The sequence below is a fragment of the Leptopilina heterotoma genome, unplaced genomic scaffold, assembly GCF_015476425.1.
Source record: "Leptopilina heterotoma isolate Lh14 unplaced genomic scaffold, ASM1547642v1 Lhet_171, whole genome shotgun sequence".
NCBI classification, from domain to species: Eukaryota; Metazoa; Arthropoda; class Insecta; order Hymenoptera; family Figitidae; genus Leptopilina; species Leptopilina heterotoma.
This window is the reverse complement of record NW_025110887.1, coordinates 119,673-134,673: the sequence shown is the minus strand read 5'-3', so window position 1 is coordinate 134,673 and position 15,001 is coordinate 119,673. Positions and strand designations below refer to the sequence as shown.

Genomic DNA, 15,001 nt, shown 5'->3' with positions numbered 1-15,001 from the left:
AGACATTTTGAGTAATAAACGAAGGGTCGCGAAAGGGCTAGGGCGATGAAACTTTTTTTACGCCTTCGGGGCATTGAGTCCAACTACTTTGCACAAAAAACGGGTGACCTTTCGAAAAACTCAATTTTTAAAAAAATATTTTTGAATTTTTTCAGACATTTTGAGTAATAAACGAAGGGTCGCGAAAGGGCTAGGGCGATAAAACTTTTTTCACGTATTCGGGGCATCGAGTACAACTATATTGCACAAAAAACGGGTGACCTTTCGAAAAACTCAATTTTAAAAAAAATATTTTTGAATTTTTTGGGGGAATTTGCCCCATAAACGAAGGGTTCCGAAAGGGCTAGGGCGATGAAACTTTTTTTACACCTTGGGGGCATCGAGTAAAACTACTTTGCACAAAAAACTGGTGACCTTTCGAGTTTCTGAATTTTTAAAAAAATATTTTTGATGTTTTTGGGGCAATTTGCCCCATAAACGAAGGGTTCCGAAAGGGCTAGGGCGATGAAACTTTTTTTACACCTTGGGGGCATCGAGTACAACTACTTCGCACAAAAAACGGGTGACCTTTCGAAAAACTCAATTTTTAAAAAAATATTTTTGAATTTTTTCAGACATTTTGAGTAATAAACGAAGGGTCGCGAAAGGGCTAGGGCGATGAAACTTTTTTTACGCCTTCGGGGCATTGAGTCCAACTACTTTGCACAAAAAACGGGTGACCTTTCGAAAAACTCAATTTTTAAAAAAATATTTTTGAATTTTTTCAGACATTTTGAGTAATAAACGAAGGGTCGCGAAAGGGCTAGGGCGATAAAACTTTTTTCACGTATTCGGGGCATCGAGTACAACTATATTGCACAAAAAACGGGTGACCTTTCGAAAAACTCAATTTTAAAAAAAATATTTTTGAATTTTTTGGGGGAATTTGCCCCATAAACGAAGGGTTCCGAAAGGGCTAGGGCGATGAAACTTTTTTTACACCTTGGGGGCATCGAGTAAAACTACTTTGCAAAAAAAAACTGGTGACCTTTCGAGTTTCTGAATTTTTAAAAAAATATTTTTGATGTTTTTGGGGCAATTTGCCCCATAAACGAAGGGTTCCGAAAGGGCTAGGGCGATGAAACTTTTTTTACACCTTGGGGGCATCGAGTACAACTACTTTGCACAAAAAACTGGTGACCTTTCGAGTTTCTGAATTTTTAAAAAAATATTTTTGATTTTTTTGGGGCAATTTGCCCCATAAACGAAGGGTTCCGAAAGGGCTAGGGCGATGAAACTTTTTTTACACCTTGGGGGCATCGAGTACAACTACTTTGCACAAAAAACTGGTGACCTTTCGAATTTCTGAATTTTAAAAAAAATATTTTTTTTCTTGGGGCACTGTACCCTATAAACGAAGGTTTCCGAATGAGTTAGGGGGGCGAAACTTTGTAGGACCATGTTTGACATCATTTTGAACAAGACTGCGTTGAAAAATTTTTACTTTTTTAAATTTTAATTTTTCGTTTTTTAATTCGTTGCGGACTTCAGCCTCATACAATTTTCATTCAAATTAAGCAATTTTTTTTTAAAAATCTTCGTTACTAAATTCTCTATCGATTCTTCCAGGTCGATTTTTTAATTTTTGTTTATTTATATTTATTTGTTTATAACAAAGTGTAAAAATCGATATGTTGCTATAAAATAAAGTTTCTAACATTTAAAAATTTTTTATGTACATTAGAAATCATGTTTTAGTATTCCTGAAGTGAATTTTGTTATATAATTACACTTTTATTAAATAAATAATACGCTAATTAAATAACTTTTGGAAAAAAGAACATGATTAAAAAAATTCAATTTGTAGTATATTTCTTCGAGTTTTTTACCTGAAATTTAATGGGTAATTAACATATAGATATTAAGTATTAATTTAATAAATTTTTAAAATGTTTAAACAATTTTTTATTGTTAATTGGAGCTGTTTTTAACATTAACCAAGAAATTTTTTTTTACATTTCTCAACATTTTACGCAGGAAATAATTAAATACAAAATTAAAAGGTATCGTGTAAGTATTTAACAATTGTTTAAACAAATTAATTATGTTTTTTGTTAAATTTTATTTAAAAAAAATTAAAATTTAGATTTTTTTTATTCCTAACAATTTTTTTATTTAAATGAACTAAACTCAAAAGTGTGTCTTGCAAATGATAACTTTTATAATTATTTAATCAAATTATTAATATTTTTAACTTTTAATAGAATCAAGATACTAATTTACATTTTATCGTGATTTCTAAAACATTTATATTAAGAAATTGTAAGAATATGTAACCGTAAAAATAACTTCCTTTTATCTAATTTCAAAATTGTTTAAACAAATAATTTTTGTTATTTTAAAAAATTTGAGTGGCTTAAAAAAAAAATTTTCATGTTTTTTAGTTTTTATATTTTTTCTCAGTTAAAGCTCGAAATAAAAAAAAAATTAAAAATTTTTTCTATTAAATGTATGTAACATGCAATTTTAAATTCTTTTTTATTACGAGCTCTAACTGAAAAAAAATATAAAAACTGAAAAACATGACAATTTTTTTTAAGCCTCTATCTTTTTTCCAAAAGTTAATTAATTAGCGTATTATTTATTTAATAAAAGTGTAATTATATAACAAAATTCACTTCAGGAATACTAAAACATGATTTCTAATGTACATAAAAAATTTTTAAATGTTAGAAACTTTATTTTATAGCAACATATCGATTTTTTACACTTTGTTATAAACAAATAGAAATAAAAAAAAAATATAAAAAAAAATAAAAAAATAAATAATAATAATATAATAAATAATAAAATAATATAATAATAATATAATAATAATATAATATAATAAATATAAAAAAATATAAATAAACAATAATTAAAAAATCGACCTGGAGGAATCGATAGAGAATTTAGTAACGAAGATTTTAAAAAAAAATTGCTTAATTTTAATGAAAATTGTGACCTCTAGACTGATTTTGACACAAAAAGTACATTTTTTGGCCCCACTGTGTGGCTGTTAAAAATGACATTTTAGAATTTTGGCCATTTCCGGGTCTCATTTTGTCACAAATTAAAAAAAATTAGATACGTATTTTTTTTTAAATTGATATTTAGTGGTGCCTGTACACGGAGAGAAATCTGCTGCTAATATTACTCGAAAGAGCACATTACTTAAATTGCTTAACGTTTCTCTTATATTTTTAGCATCGATTCATATACTTATTGTAAAAATACTTTCAATGCAATAAGCATAAGAGACAGTAGCTAATTTTGCACGAAATCTTTATTATAAATACAAAGAGAACGTGCTGTAAAAGTATTAGATTCTTCTTATAAGAATCGCTCGAACTCCGACTGATTTTCAGGCGGACTTTATACAACACAATCTTACCTGTGTATACGCACATATAACTCACACACATATATATTTCTTTGGACAGTTTTGTCGTCTGGTAAAACATTATATATTATATGTAGTATTTAATACTTGTTGCTGTTATAAAAAGATAATATTTATTTAATAGTAAGTATATTATTTAAAAATTATTGCATTTTTATTCGTGTTTGAATATATAAGCAACATGTGAAAATTGTTAGGTTATGTTATTGCAAACGTCACCGCTTTGTACGCGTTCCGTTCCTCGAAACCATCCAGAGAAATATATGTGTGTGTGAGTTATATGTGCGTATACGCAGGTAAGATTGTGTTGTATAAAGTCCGCCTGAAAATCAGTCAAAGTTCGAGCGATTCTTATAAGAAGAATCTAATACTTTTATAGCACGTTCTCTTTATATTTATAATAAAGATTTCGTGCAAAATTAGCAGCTGCTTTTTGTTTTTATTGCATCGAACTCTCCATTACATTAAATAGATGATTTCGTATATAAATTATTATAACCTCAAGCTAAAATTCTATTCAGCAGTGACTAATAAAATTTGTAAAGATTCTGCAAGCAATAATAGCAACAGATTTCTCTCCGTGTAGGCTATTGAAATTTTGTATGTATTTTGCATGGGAAAAAAACTTTTTTTCGTAGATTTCCTGTAAAATCGTTGAAAATTAATATTTTTTGACTGGACTACTCTGTTTCTCTTCATAAATGTTTATAGAGTAATATACAATTTTTAACATATGAAATTTGTTAAGTTAACTATTTTTTACATGACCCAAAAGTTGACCAAAAAAACCAAAATAGGTTATTATTGGCAAAAAATATTAATTCTAAAAAAACGAGAAATTTAAACTGTTAATTATGGTTTCTATTGTTTTTGAGGTCGCTGATTACAAAACTGAAGTCATATTTCAAAATGGCGGATCCAATATGGCGGCCATGAAAATTTTAAAATTAATACATTTCTAGGAAACTTCGTATCAAGGGGTTTTGGGGGTCTCTGATTACAAATTTGAAGTCAGATTTCAAAAATTCAAAATGGCGGATCCAATAAGGCGGCCATGCAAATTTCAAAATTAATTAATTTTTATGAAACTTCGTATCAATGTGTTTTTGGAGTCCCTAGTTCCAAATCTGAAGTTAAAAATTTAAACAGGACCTCGCTGCTAATAAGAAATTAGAAGGTTAGTATTTATTAGCTAGATAAGGTTCATTCCATCCTCCTTTGTTACACTTTCTATATAGTAAAAATTAGAAAATTACATGTGCTGTTACACTTAGATAGTTACACTCAGGAAAAAGGGTACACGGAGAGACCAAGATTATTAATTTTTGTATAAAATCACACTAGAATTTACTATTTTCACATTGCAACCACCGGAAAACTCAGAAATATTTTGTACATAAAATTACTATAGTCGTTTGTAAATGCAGAAAGAAAGAGTGAAAAAAATACATATTTTTATCGCCGGTTTTCCGTCAATTCTTGACTAATGGAGGTAAACTGGAAGGATTTTTACAGACACAGACACACACACACTTATATATTTGTTGGATAAATATTTGAAGACACACACATGTTTATTTCACTTATATGTATAGACGCGGTTAATTAATACACTAATACACAACTGCACGCACGACAACGAATTTCACTGAAAGTATACATCTTTGTTTCCTTGTATATTCAATGATGAAAATTTACAGCACTTACGAGAAAGCAGTTTACTTTTAACAACTTATTATAAGACATAGTTTTTGGGACAGGAATAAATGCAAAATTTATTAATTTATAATAGTCAATTTCTGAGATAACGAACGATCTACGTTTCACTTTATATTTAATTATTGTAGATAATATCCAAATTTATTTTACATACGCGAAACATAGTCACTGTCAATGATCGGATGGCATTGGCTCATTTACGGAGATTGACGAAGTTAGCAACCAATAAAAATTCAGGCGCCATATGACTTTGTCTTTTTTTTTTTGATTGTTTTTTTGACTGCACTCGCTAGCCACACTTGCTCACCAAAAATTACTACAGTGGATAGTAGGTTTTAGTAGAAAATGTTTTTCTTTTGTAAGTTTATCTATTTCTGTAGTACATTATGATAAAAGTCACCTTATTTCCGGTCATTGCAACCATTTTTAGTAATTTTTACAGATGTGGGTCTCTTCGTGTACATAAAAGTATGCTTTATTAGTTCACTTTAACTAATCGATTTATTAGAAATATTACTATTTGAATCAGAGATCAACTTTTTGTTATCAAAATAGTTATTTCTAATTAACTTAAATTTAGATAGAACTTTCACAAAAATTTTGTTGGCTAATGGGATAAAATATTCCATAATTAAGTTCATAAAAAATTATTAATTTTTTAAACATTATGCCCGCCATATTGAATCCAAAACATTGAATTTTTGAAATCTGACTTCAGATTTGTAATCAGAGACCCCCAAAACCCCTTGATTTCATGGCCGCCATATTGGATCCGCCATTTTGAATTTTTGAAATATGAGTTCAGTTTTGTAATCAGCGACCTCAAAAACAATAGAAACCATGATTAACAGTTTAAATTTCTCGTTTTTTTAGAATTAATATTTTTTGCCAATAATAACCTATTTTGGTTTTTATGGTCAACTTTTGGGTCCTGTAAAAAATAGTTAACTTAACAAAATTTCATATGTTAAAAATTGTATATTATTCTATAAACATTTATGAAGAGAAACAGAGTAGTCCAGTCAAAAAATATTAATTTTCAACGATTTTACAGGAAATCTACAAAAAACAGTTTTTTTCCCATGTAAAATACATGCCAAGTTTCAATACCCTACAGGCACCACTAAATATTAATTTTAAAAAAAAATAAAAAATACGTATCTAATTTTTTTCAATTTGTGACAAAATGAGACCCGGAAATGGACAAAATTCTAAAATGTCGTTTTTAACAGCCATCCTAACGTCCACATATATTCGCCTAACATACAGATAAAGTAACGCACACTGTAATCGACGGAACGCATATATAATTCATAACGAGAAAATAAGTAAGTGTTCTTATATACTAATCCAACAATTGTATTACCACTTGGGAGAAAATTTGTATGCATGTTAAATGCCATTTAAACAATATTTGTTAGTTATACAAAATTGATAAAATCAATTAATTACTTAAAATAAAAAAGGTCAATTTTTGAAATGAACAGAATTAATTTTCATCAAACGGGATTCTATTAATAAATTATAAAAATGTTTGACATATAGAAAAATAAAATATAATATCATTATTATTTCGTAAAATTATTTATTCTTTTTATTAAATATTTATTTAATTTAATTGAATAATATTATTTAAATAATTAAATCATTCTTTTTTATTACTTATATAAAAAAAAATTTACATTAATAGAAGTAATTTAAAATTTTTTCCATTAATTAAAAATAATTATGTAAATATTAAGAAATTTAGAAAAATCTTCTTAAATCTAATTCAAATATTTAAAAAATTTCAATTTATAATTTAATTTCAAATTTTAATTAAAAAAACAATTACACTGAGAAAATTATTAATGGTCAATATCTGTGACAATGAAACATTTTGGTCAAATTTAAAAGACTTGTTCAAATATAACCTCACATTTACAGATAAAAGAGAACCAGGTGGAATTACGGCGGCCATTTAACTCGAACACATGTATATGAGATTAACCCACACAGCACCGAAGATTTCCTGAAACTCGACAGGGCCTCGTTCAGCGAGGTTAGAAACATTGAGTGGCGATGTTCATGGGAGATTGTGTGGATGTTCAAATGTCCACATACAGTCAACTCTATCAATAGTGCCGCAAAATTGCACAGCGTTTACGACTTTTCTTGGAACTGTAGTACCCCCACTGTTTGTATATTTCTCTCTTAGGGGAAACTCGAAATTCAGAAGCCGTGCTAGAGTCGCTAAAGTGGGGGTAGAGCTCGAGCGAGAAAGAGGAGAAGTGGCACTATTGATAGCGGCACTATTGGTAGAGTTGACTGTAAACAGAATATTAAATATCAACCTTCAGAAAAAATTAAACTCTAAATATTGACTTGCGATGTTCAGTCAATATTGTATCAATATTGAATGTGATTTTCGCATAGTTATAAAAATTTCGTTTGATAATTATACACGTATAAATCAATATTGTCTGAATATTGTATGCGTGCAGTTCTGATAGTTTGACTATTAAATTGTAAACGCGGCGCGAAGAAAATATCATTCTTACGAATATAGAAAATAAAATTTTCACATTCACTTTTTCAACATCTGTTTTTTCTCGTGCATCATAAACGAGTTTCTCTTAACTTGACTACTAAATATTAAAAAAAAGAGAGCATGTATTATTATCGAAAGTTCTATTAAATAAGAAATTTCGTCCATTGACCCACTTTAGTAGTCAATTTACTAGAAATACATTGTGAGTTTAACGAAAACTGGTATACAAAGTTTTTTCGTGTATTCTAGTCAACCTAAAAGAGTATCAATAAGTTTAACTTCCAACGTCGAATAATCAAAGCTAGTAGAATCAAAAATGACATTTTAATTTTAATCACCCATGTACAAATAATTGATAAAATTAAAAATTGACCCTGATATTTAAAAGGTAAATTAATGAAATTAACAAATGGTTGTATTTTGTTTTGCTTTTTAAAAAAGATATTCATTCAAACCATTATTTCTTTAATTTGCTATTAATTTCTGTTACTTTTAGTTATTTGCATTTATATGTGTTTCTTGATTTTTTTGAGTTGAAATTTTGTGCAGAATTATTGGGTCTTGTTAGAAGGAGGGAATAAAAGCAAGAGAAAAACAAAGTTCGACTGGTTGGTGAATGGTTTTGCAGATAGACTCGGTGTGGGGCTGGGCGTCACCCCCGCTGCGCCTCCAGGTAGCCGGGGGGACTCGCGGCTCTTCGGGGAGCGCGGGTATCAGTGCCCAATCCTCCCAGAGGATGGGCGAAATGGTCGTTGATCGCGCTCCCTCACCAGCACGCCTCAGTCATACCTCCGAGAAACATCCCAGAGCAACACTCACCGAACTCAATGTTCTACGCCGTCATCGGGAACTCTGCGACGTTGTTTTAAATGTTGGTTCGAGGAAAATTTTTGCACATCGTGTCATTCTCTCCGCATGCAGTCCGTACTTTAGGTAAAACTCTCTCTTTCTTATTAATCATAAAAACAATTACAAAACTGGTTTTCATCTACAATTTCACCTCTTTTGACAATATTTGTCACCTTTATTAACCTTTTTTCATTTTATCTAAAATAAATTTTACAAAAAGTAGTTTTTAATTTTTGAACTAGAACTTAATTAACGAAATTCTGATAGTAATGTGTCAAAAATAATTTAATTTTTAATGCGAAAAAGATTGTTTTTAGCTCAAGAGGATGGAGAATAACGAGATTTTAAATTAAAGATTTGTATCTTTTTTTGGTGAAAAATTTAGAAAATAACCGTTTTTCTAATTTTTGGATATAAAAAACATGTTTTGCTGTAAATTTTATTTTTGATGTACTATCATTTAAATTGTACCCCGTTTCCATAAAATTATTCAATTCAGATTATGTGAAAATTTATGAATATGAAAATAATTATTTAGGGTTGCCACGGGTCAAGGAAATCAGGGAAAAGTCAGGGAAAGTAAAATTGGCTATAGGGAAATCAGGAAATTTTACCAAAAGTAGGGGAAAGGTGTACGAGATGATCCCCCTAAGGGAGAAAACCTATTATTCAAAGAAAAATCAACATATTCGAGTTTTTTGTACGCACTACTAGATAATTAATCTATCTGACTATTCTGATTTGAAATATATGCAGTTAAATAATATTTTACTATTAAATTTAATTTTTCTAAAACCTTACAAAAGGATCATCTTGGATCCCCATGGTATGGGCAAGATGATCCGTAGGGTTACCTTACCCCAATTATTGGAAAGGGAGTCTAAATTAAAGGAATAACAGTGTATCAATATTAAATATACTTTATTCAGGCCATAAACGCTTTTGACCACTCACCACGATTCGTTTTCCTATTTTATAATTACGAGACATTGTCTACAACGAGAAAATTAATAAAATAGATGTAGATGTCAAATTGAATTTTTTATTAATACTAGATAATTCAATTTGAGGTGAGGCGAAATACATGGTAATCAGGGGGGATCATCTTGTACACTTGTGTTCATCCATGCCTTCCTCGGACGAACGTGTTGCACTCATATATTTCTATAAGTGCAACACGTTCATCCGACAAAGGCATCGATGAACACAAGTGTACACCCATTGAGGGATCATCTTGCTCCAAATGCCACTATTTTGTAATTTGTTCGTAACTTAACCTACGAGCTCTGTTATTCCATAATACCAATCAGAACACTTAATTGAAGATATACTGAAGCCGTGAGTACAAGAAACATGGAATTTCAGCTACTACAACAAAAGTTATCTAAGCCCAAAGTTAAGCTTTCCTTAGATCAAAAGTATGAAATTTTTATTTTTCCAATAGAATTTTTTTATTGCCGCGTGTTGTCATGAAAGTTTGACTGATTCATAGGTATGTCATTGGCAACGTATTACCGTATTTGCCTAAAAGGTGTCGCTAATAGGCTCTCCAAAATTCAGAAGGATCATCTTGCCCCAGGGGATCATCTCGTACACCTTTTCCCTACTGGAAAAATATTAAATTTATCAAATTCTTATAAATTCTATAAATTTATTACTTATGGATTCTGGTGTCCAGGAGCTTTTGAAAATACATAGGTATTGAAAAGATTTAATTCTTCTTGATTTTTTTTTGTTTTATAACTTTGGAATCATCACGAATTTTAACCTCCCTACGGTTTGTTTCGAGTTAACTCGGGGTAAATTGACTGTACCAAAAACGGTTAACCGCGAGTAGGTATACTCGAGGTAACTAAATATTTTATAACTCGTCAACAATACATCGGAATTACATGATCTAAAGTGGAAATTGAAGCTAATGCTATAAGCTTTTCAAAAATATTTGTTAGGAATGATAAAAAATTTTTTTATGAAAGTTACATAACTTTAAATGTTTGTTAAACAAGCAAGTTTTTTAATAAGTGGGTAATGTGCATTTATTCAAAAAGTTTATGAAATCGAATCGAATATGGCGGATATTAAAAAAAAATTTTTTTGATTAAAAATAAAATTTTTTTGAAAAAGATCCGCCATTTTGAATTTTTAAAAATGGACACTGGATTCGTAATCAGCGACCCCAAAAACTATTAAAGCATATTGAGATATAAAATTTTCTATGCAGGGTAAATTGAACCATTTTGGCACCGATTTCAGCAATTTAATTAAACAATAAAGTAACTTTACAGAATGTGAAATTAAATTTATTTTAAAGATTTTTAAAATTTTCTACAATTATTTAATAAATTATTTTTTTCGATTAAATTAACTTTTATTTTTTATTACACTGAAACTCCCGAACTCTATACTTCCGAACATTAGACTGTGTTGACATCAAGTATGGGCGAGGCAGGGAGAGGGGTTGTGGGAATGTAATGGCGGATTTTAGGTTTGGACCAGTAGCGTAAATTTAAAGTGTTCCTTTTTTTGGCTTTATTTTTTGCGTGTAAAAATTTAAATCGTATTTTAATCGAAGATAAAAATACGTAGCATTCGAAATTGAAAATAAGTGTGAAATATGAAGGAAAATAGACGTGTTAGTTGAAAAAAAACATTTTAAAGAAATATAAAATTTATACACGGAGAAAAAGGAATAGTTGACACATCCAGATACATGGATATCACAGCCATATTATATTGAAAAATACGGGATATCCATAGTTAAGGTTGCTGCTTCCATATTCTATGGCTGGCTGTATATTGTTGGAGCAGCAAAAGATCTATGGTTGGGTGATCCATAGTAATGGATTAATTAATTAAATTCTATGTCACTTGAGATATTTTATACACATTTTTGTTAATTAATACACACCACTTATTGAATAACCGCATATTAACGAAATAAATTATTAACCGATGGGGGAGACACGAACCCTAGACCTAACGCATACTAAACACTAACGCTATCCACTACACTATACACACAACTACAATATTTGAGCATATAATATTCCTTATATACTATACACATATTTCATGAAAATGAATTTACATAAACACTAATAGTCAATAACGATAATAACTAATGAACAATTATAACACTATTTATACACAATAAACTCACAACGACAAATTGAGACGACCATTTTTAAATGGATGCCATGATAATGAATTGCGCGCAACATGTATCGAAATTTTGAACTAACTATGGATCTCCCAACCAAAGTTTATATGGATGAGGCAGCCATATGTGAAAATCCATAGCATGAATTGTAAGCACAACCATGCCTATGGATGTCACATCCATATTTGATTCAACAATATAATATGGCTCCCTCATCCATTGAATATGGAATGTGCTTCCATTCTAAAAGTTGTCTTTTCCATTGAATTGGATAGCACAACAATATTCTGCTCAACAATATTTTTATGGATATCTCTTCCAGACCTTTTCTTTCCGTGTATCGAACACAATTTTTCTTACATACACCGTACGGCTCTGAGTGTTTATATTTTTTGGCGTCAAGGTGTCCACCCCGAACTTTAGACACCAGTACCGAGCAGTTTAAAGTTCGGGGATCTGTCTTAGTACTGTCTTAGTACTGAGAATATAAAATTATAATTTTTTTATTTTAAGAGTTATAAATAAAAAAAAGAAACTAGGTGAGCAAACTCTTTACCACACGGAAAGAAAAGGTCTGGAAGAGATATCCATAAAAATATTGTTGAGCAGAATATTGGTGTGTTATCCAATTCAATGGAAGAGACAACTTTCAGAATGGAAGCACATTCCATATTCAATGGATGAGGGAGCCATATTATATTGTTGAATCAAATATGGATGTGACATCCATATGCATGGTTGGGCTTACAATTCATGCTATGGATTTTCACATATGGCTGCCTCATCCATGTAAACTTTGGTTGGGAGATCCATAGTTAGTTCAAAATTTCGATACATGTTGCGCGCAATTCATTATCATGGCATCCATTTAAAAATGGTCGTCTCAATTTGTCCGTCGCGTCGGTTTCCTGTCACGTCTATATAATCACGTTGTGAGTTTATTGTGTATAAATAGTGTTATAATTGTTTATTATTTATTATCGTTATTGTCTATTAGTGTTTATGTAAATTCATTTTCATAAAATATGTGTAGAGTATATAAGGAATATTATATGCTCAAATATTGTAGTTGTGTGTATAGTGTAGTGGATAGCGTTAGTGTTTGGTATGCGTTAGGTCTAGGGTTCGTGTCCTCCCTCCATCGGTTGATAATTTATTTCGTTAATATGCGGTTATTCAATAAGTGGTGTGTATTAATTAACAAAAATGTGTATAAAATATCTCAAGTGACATTGAATTTAATTAATTGAGTGATTCCAATTTTTTGTTTCCCATTTCCATTACTATGGATCACCCAACCATAGGTCTTTTGCTGCTCCAACAATATACAGCCAGCCATAGAATATGGATGCAGCAACCTTAACTATGGATATCCCGTATTTTTCAATATAATATGGCTGTGATATCCATGTATCTGGATATGTCAACTATTCCTTTTTCTCCGTGCATGCGACGCACAGTGGGGCCAAATGTACTTTTTGTATCAAAATCAGTCTAGAGGTCACAATTTCTATTCAAATTAAGCAATTTTTTTTTTAAATCTTCGTTACTAAATTCTCTATCGATTCCTCCAGGTCGATTTTTTAATTTTTGTTTATTTATATTTATTTGTTTATAACAAAGTATGAAAAAATCGATATGTTGCTATAAAATAAAGTTTTTAACATTTAAAAATTTTTTAAGTACATTAGAAATCATGTTTTAGTATTCCTGAAGTAAATTTTTTTATATAATTACACTTTTATTAAATAAACAATACGCTAATTAATTAAATTTTGGAAAAACGAACATAATTGAAAAAATTCAATTTGTAGTATATTTATTCGAGTTTTTTACCCGAAATTTAATGGGTAATTAACATATAAACATTCAGTATTAATTTAATAAATTTTTAAAATGTTTAAACAATTTCTTATTGTTAATTGTAAATTTTTTTCAACATTAACTAAGAAAATTTTTTTTTACATTTCTCAACATTTTACGAAGGAAATAATTAAATTCAAAAATAAAAGGTATTGTGTAAGTATTTAACAATTGTTTAAACAAATTATGTTTTTTGTTAAATTTTATTTTTAAAAAATTAAAATTTCGATTTTTTTTATTCCTAAAAATTTTTTTATTTAAATGAACTAAACTCAAAAGTGTGCCTTGCAAATGATAACTTTGATAATTATTTAAACAAATTATTAAATATAAATGCCTTAATGTAAACACACGTGTTACAAGTCTATTGTATTATTTCTTCCATCCTGAGAAATTATTTAACAATCGGGAATTTAATTTGATTGGGAAAAACTAATAATTAGTTACATTAACTACTTCATTAGAAAAATATTACTGTTTGAATCAGTAAATGACTTTTCCTATCAAATACTATTTTCAACTAATTCAGATTTACAGAACAGTATTTGTCAGTTTGTAGTACTTTATGCGTTTGTAGTATTTCAATTAATGTATTAAAAATTAATCCTAATTTTCCACCAGCTTTTGGAGTTATGTAGAGTCTAATTTGGACTAATTGTATTGCAAGTAGACCCTACGTTACGACTGCTAAAATCTAAAATAAGACCTACACAGAGAAAAATGAAAATTCAGATTTCGGACTGAATATAAAACAATTTGAACAATTTGTATTATCATAGGAAGAAATATTAAATTTTCGTTCTCTATCGAAAAAAGTTTAGTAACGATTTTCAATGAAGATCAATGCTAAATATCTTAATAAACGCCAATAGTCTTCTTTCAACAAGTGCAATCAGATTCCGTAATTAATTCAAAGGTGAAAAGAATTAGGTACAATTATTATTATTTGCATTTATTTTAATTCAGCTACTCAATTGCTACAAACTTTGTATCAACGTTCACTTAAACGGGGACTGTTCTGTGCGAAAGTCCTTAGATTCATTCCCAAACAGTTTTTAGGAATGCGAAACTCTGTGGCGCGCCTGCGCCCGCGTTTGTTCAGTTTCTTCGTTTTTGATATACACGAAAGTCTCGGTGTAGTTCGTAGTATATTAATTGTCTCAATTAATAAAAATTTTAGTTTTAAATATAATAGTGAGCGCAGTTTTGTAATAAAGTTCTAGTGTTACAAATGAATGTAGAAGAATATCTATGTGAAATGTTTGATCTCATTTTGAGGTTAGGTGTGTGTTTATTTTGTTTTTAGCCGGTTATGCAATGCCTAATTGTTATTATATTTTATTGTAATGTTCAATTTAGGCAACTAAATGTAAAGTCTAAAATGAAATAATATTTAAAAAATAGAGAATACTTTGAATTTTAAAAATCTTCGCATTGGAATTTTTATTTAATCTGTAGA

At 29.4% G+C, this 15,001-nt stretch overlaps 1 protein-coding gene across 4 annotated transcripts in view; it reads left to right on the top strand.

The window, feature by feature from the left end:
- The window catches only part of LOC122499672 (kelch-like protein diablo), a 98,075-nt gene that overhangs the window by 36,681 nt on the left and 46,393 nt on the right, over positions 1 to 15,001 (top strand). Inside the window, exons 2-3 of one of the 4 annotated variants that reach the window (XM_043608145.1) lie at positions 7,067 to 7,181; positions 8,220 to 8,603. The exons of 1 other annotated variant lie outside the window; for it this stretch is intronic. In XM_043608145.1, coding sequence (XP_043464080.1) covers positions 8,287 to 8,603 — 317 coding nt within the window. In that variant the 5' untranslated portion in view covers positions 7,067 to 7,181; positions 8,220 to 8,286. The remainder of the gene's footprint in view (positions 1 to 7,066; positions 7,182 to 8,219; positions 8,604 to 15,001) is intronic. 2 more of the 4 variants (XM_043608144.1, XM_043608146.1) reach the window with 2 other exon arrangements.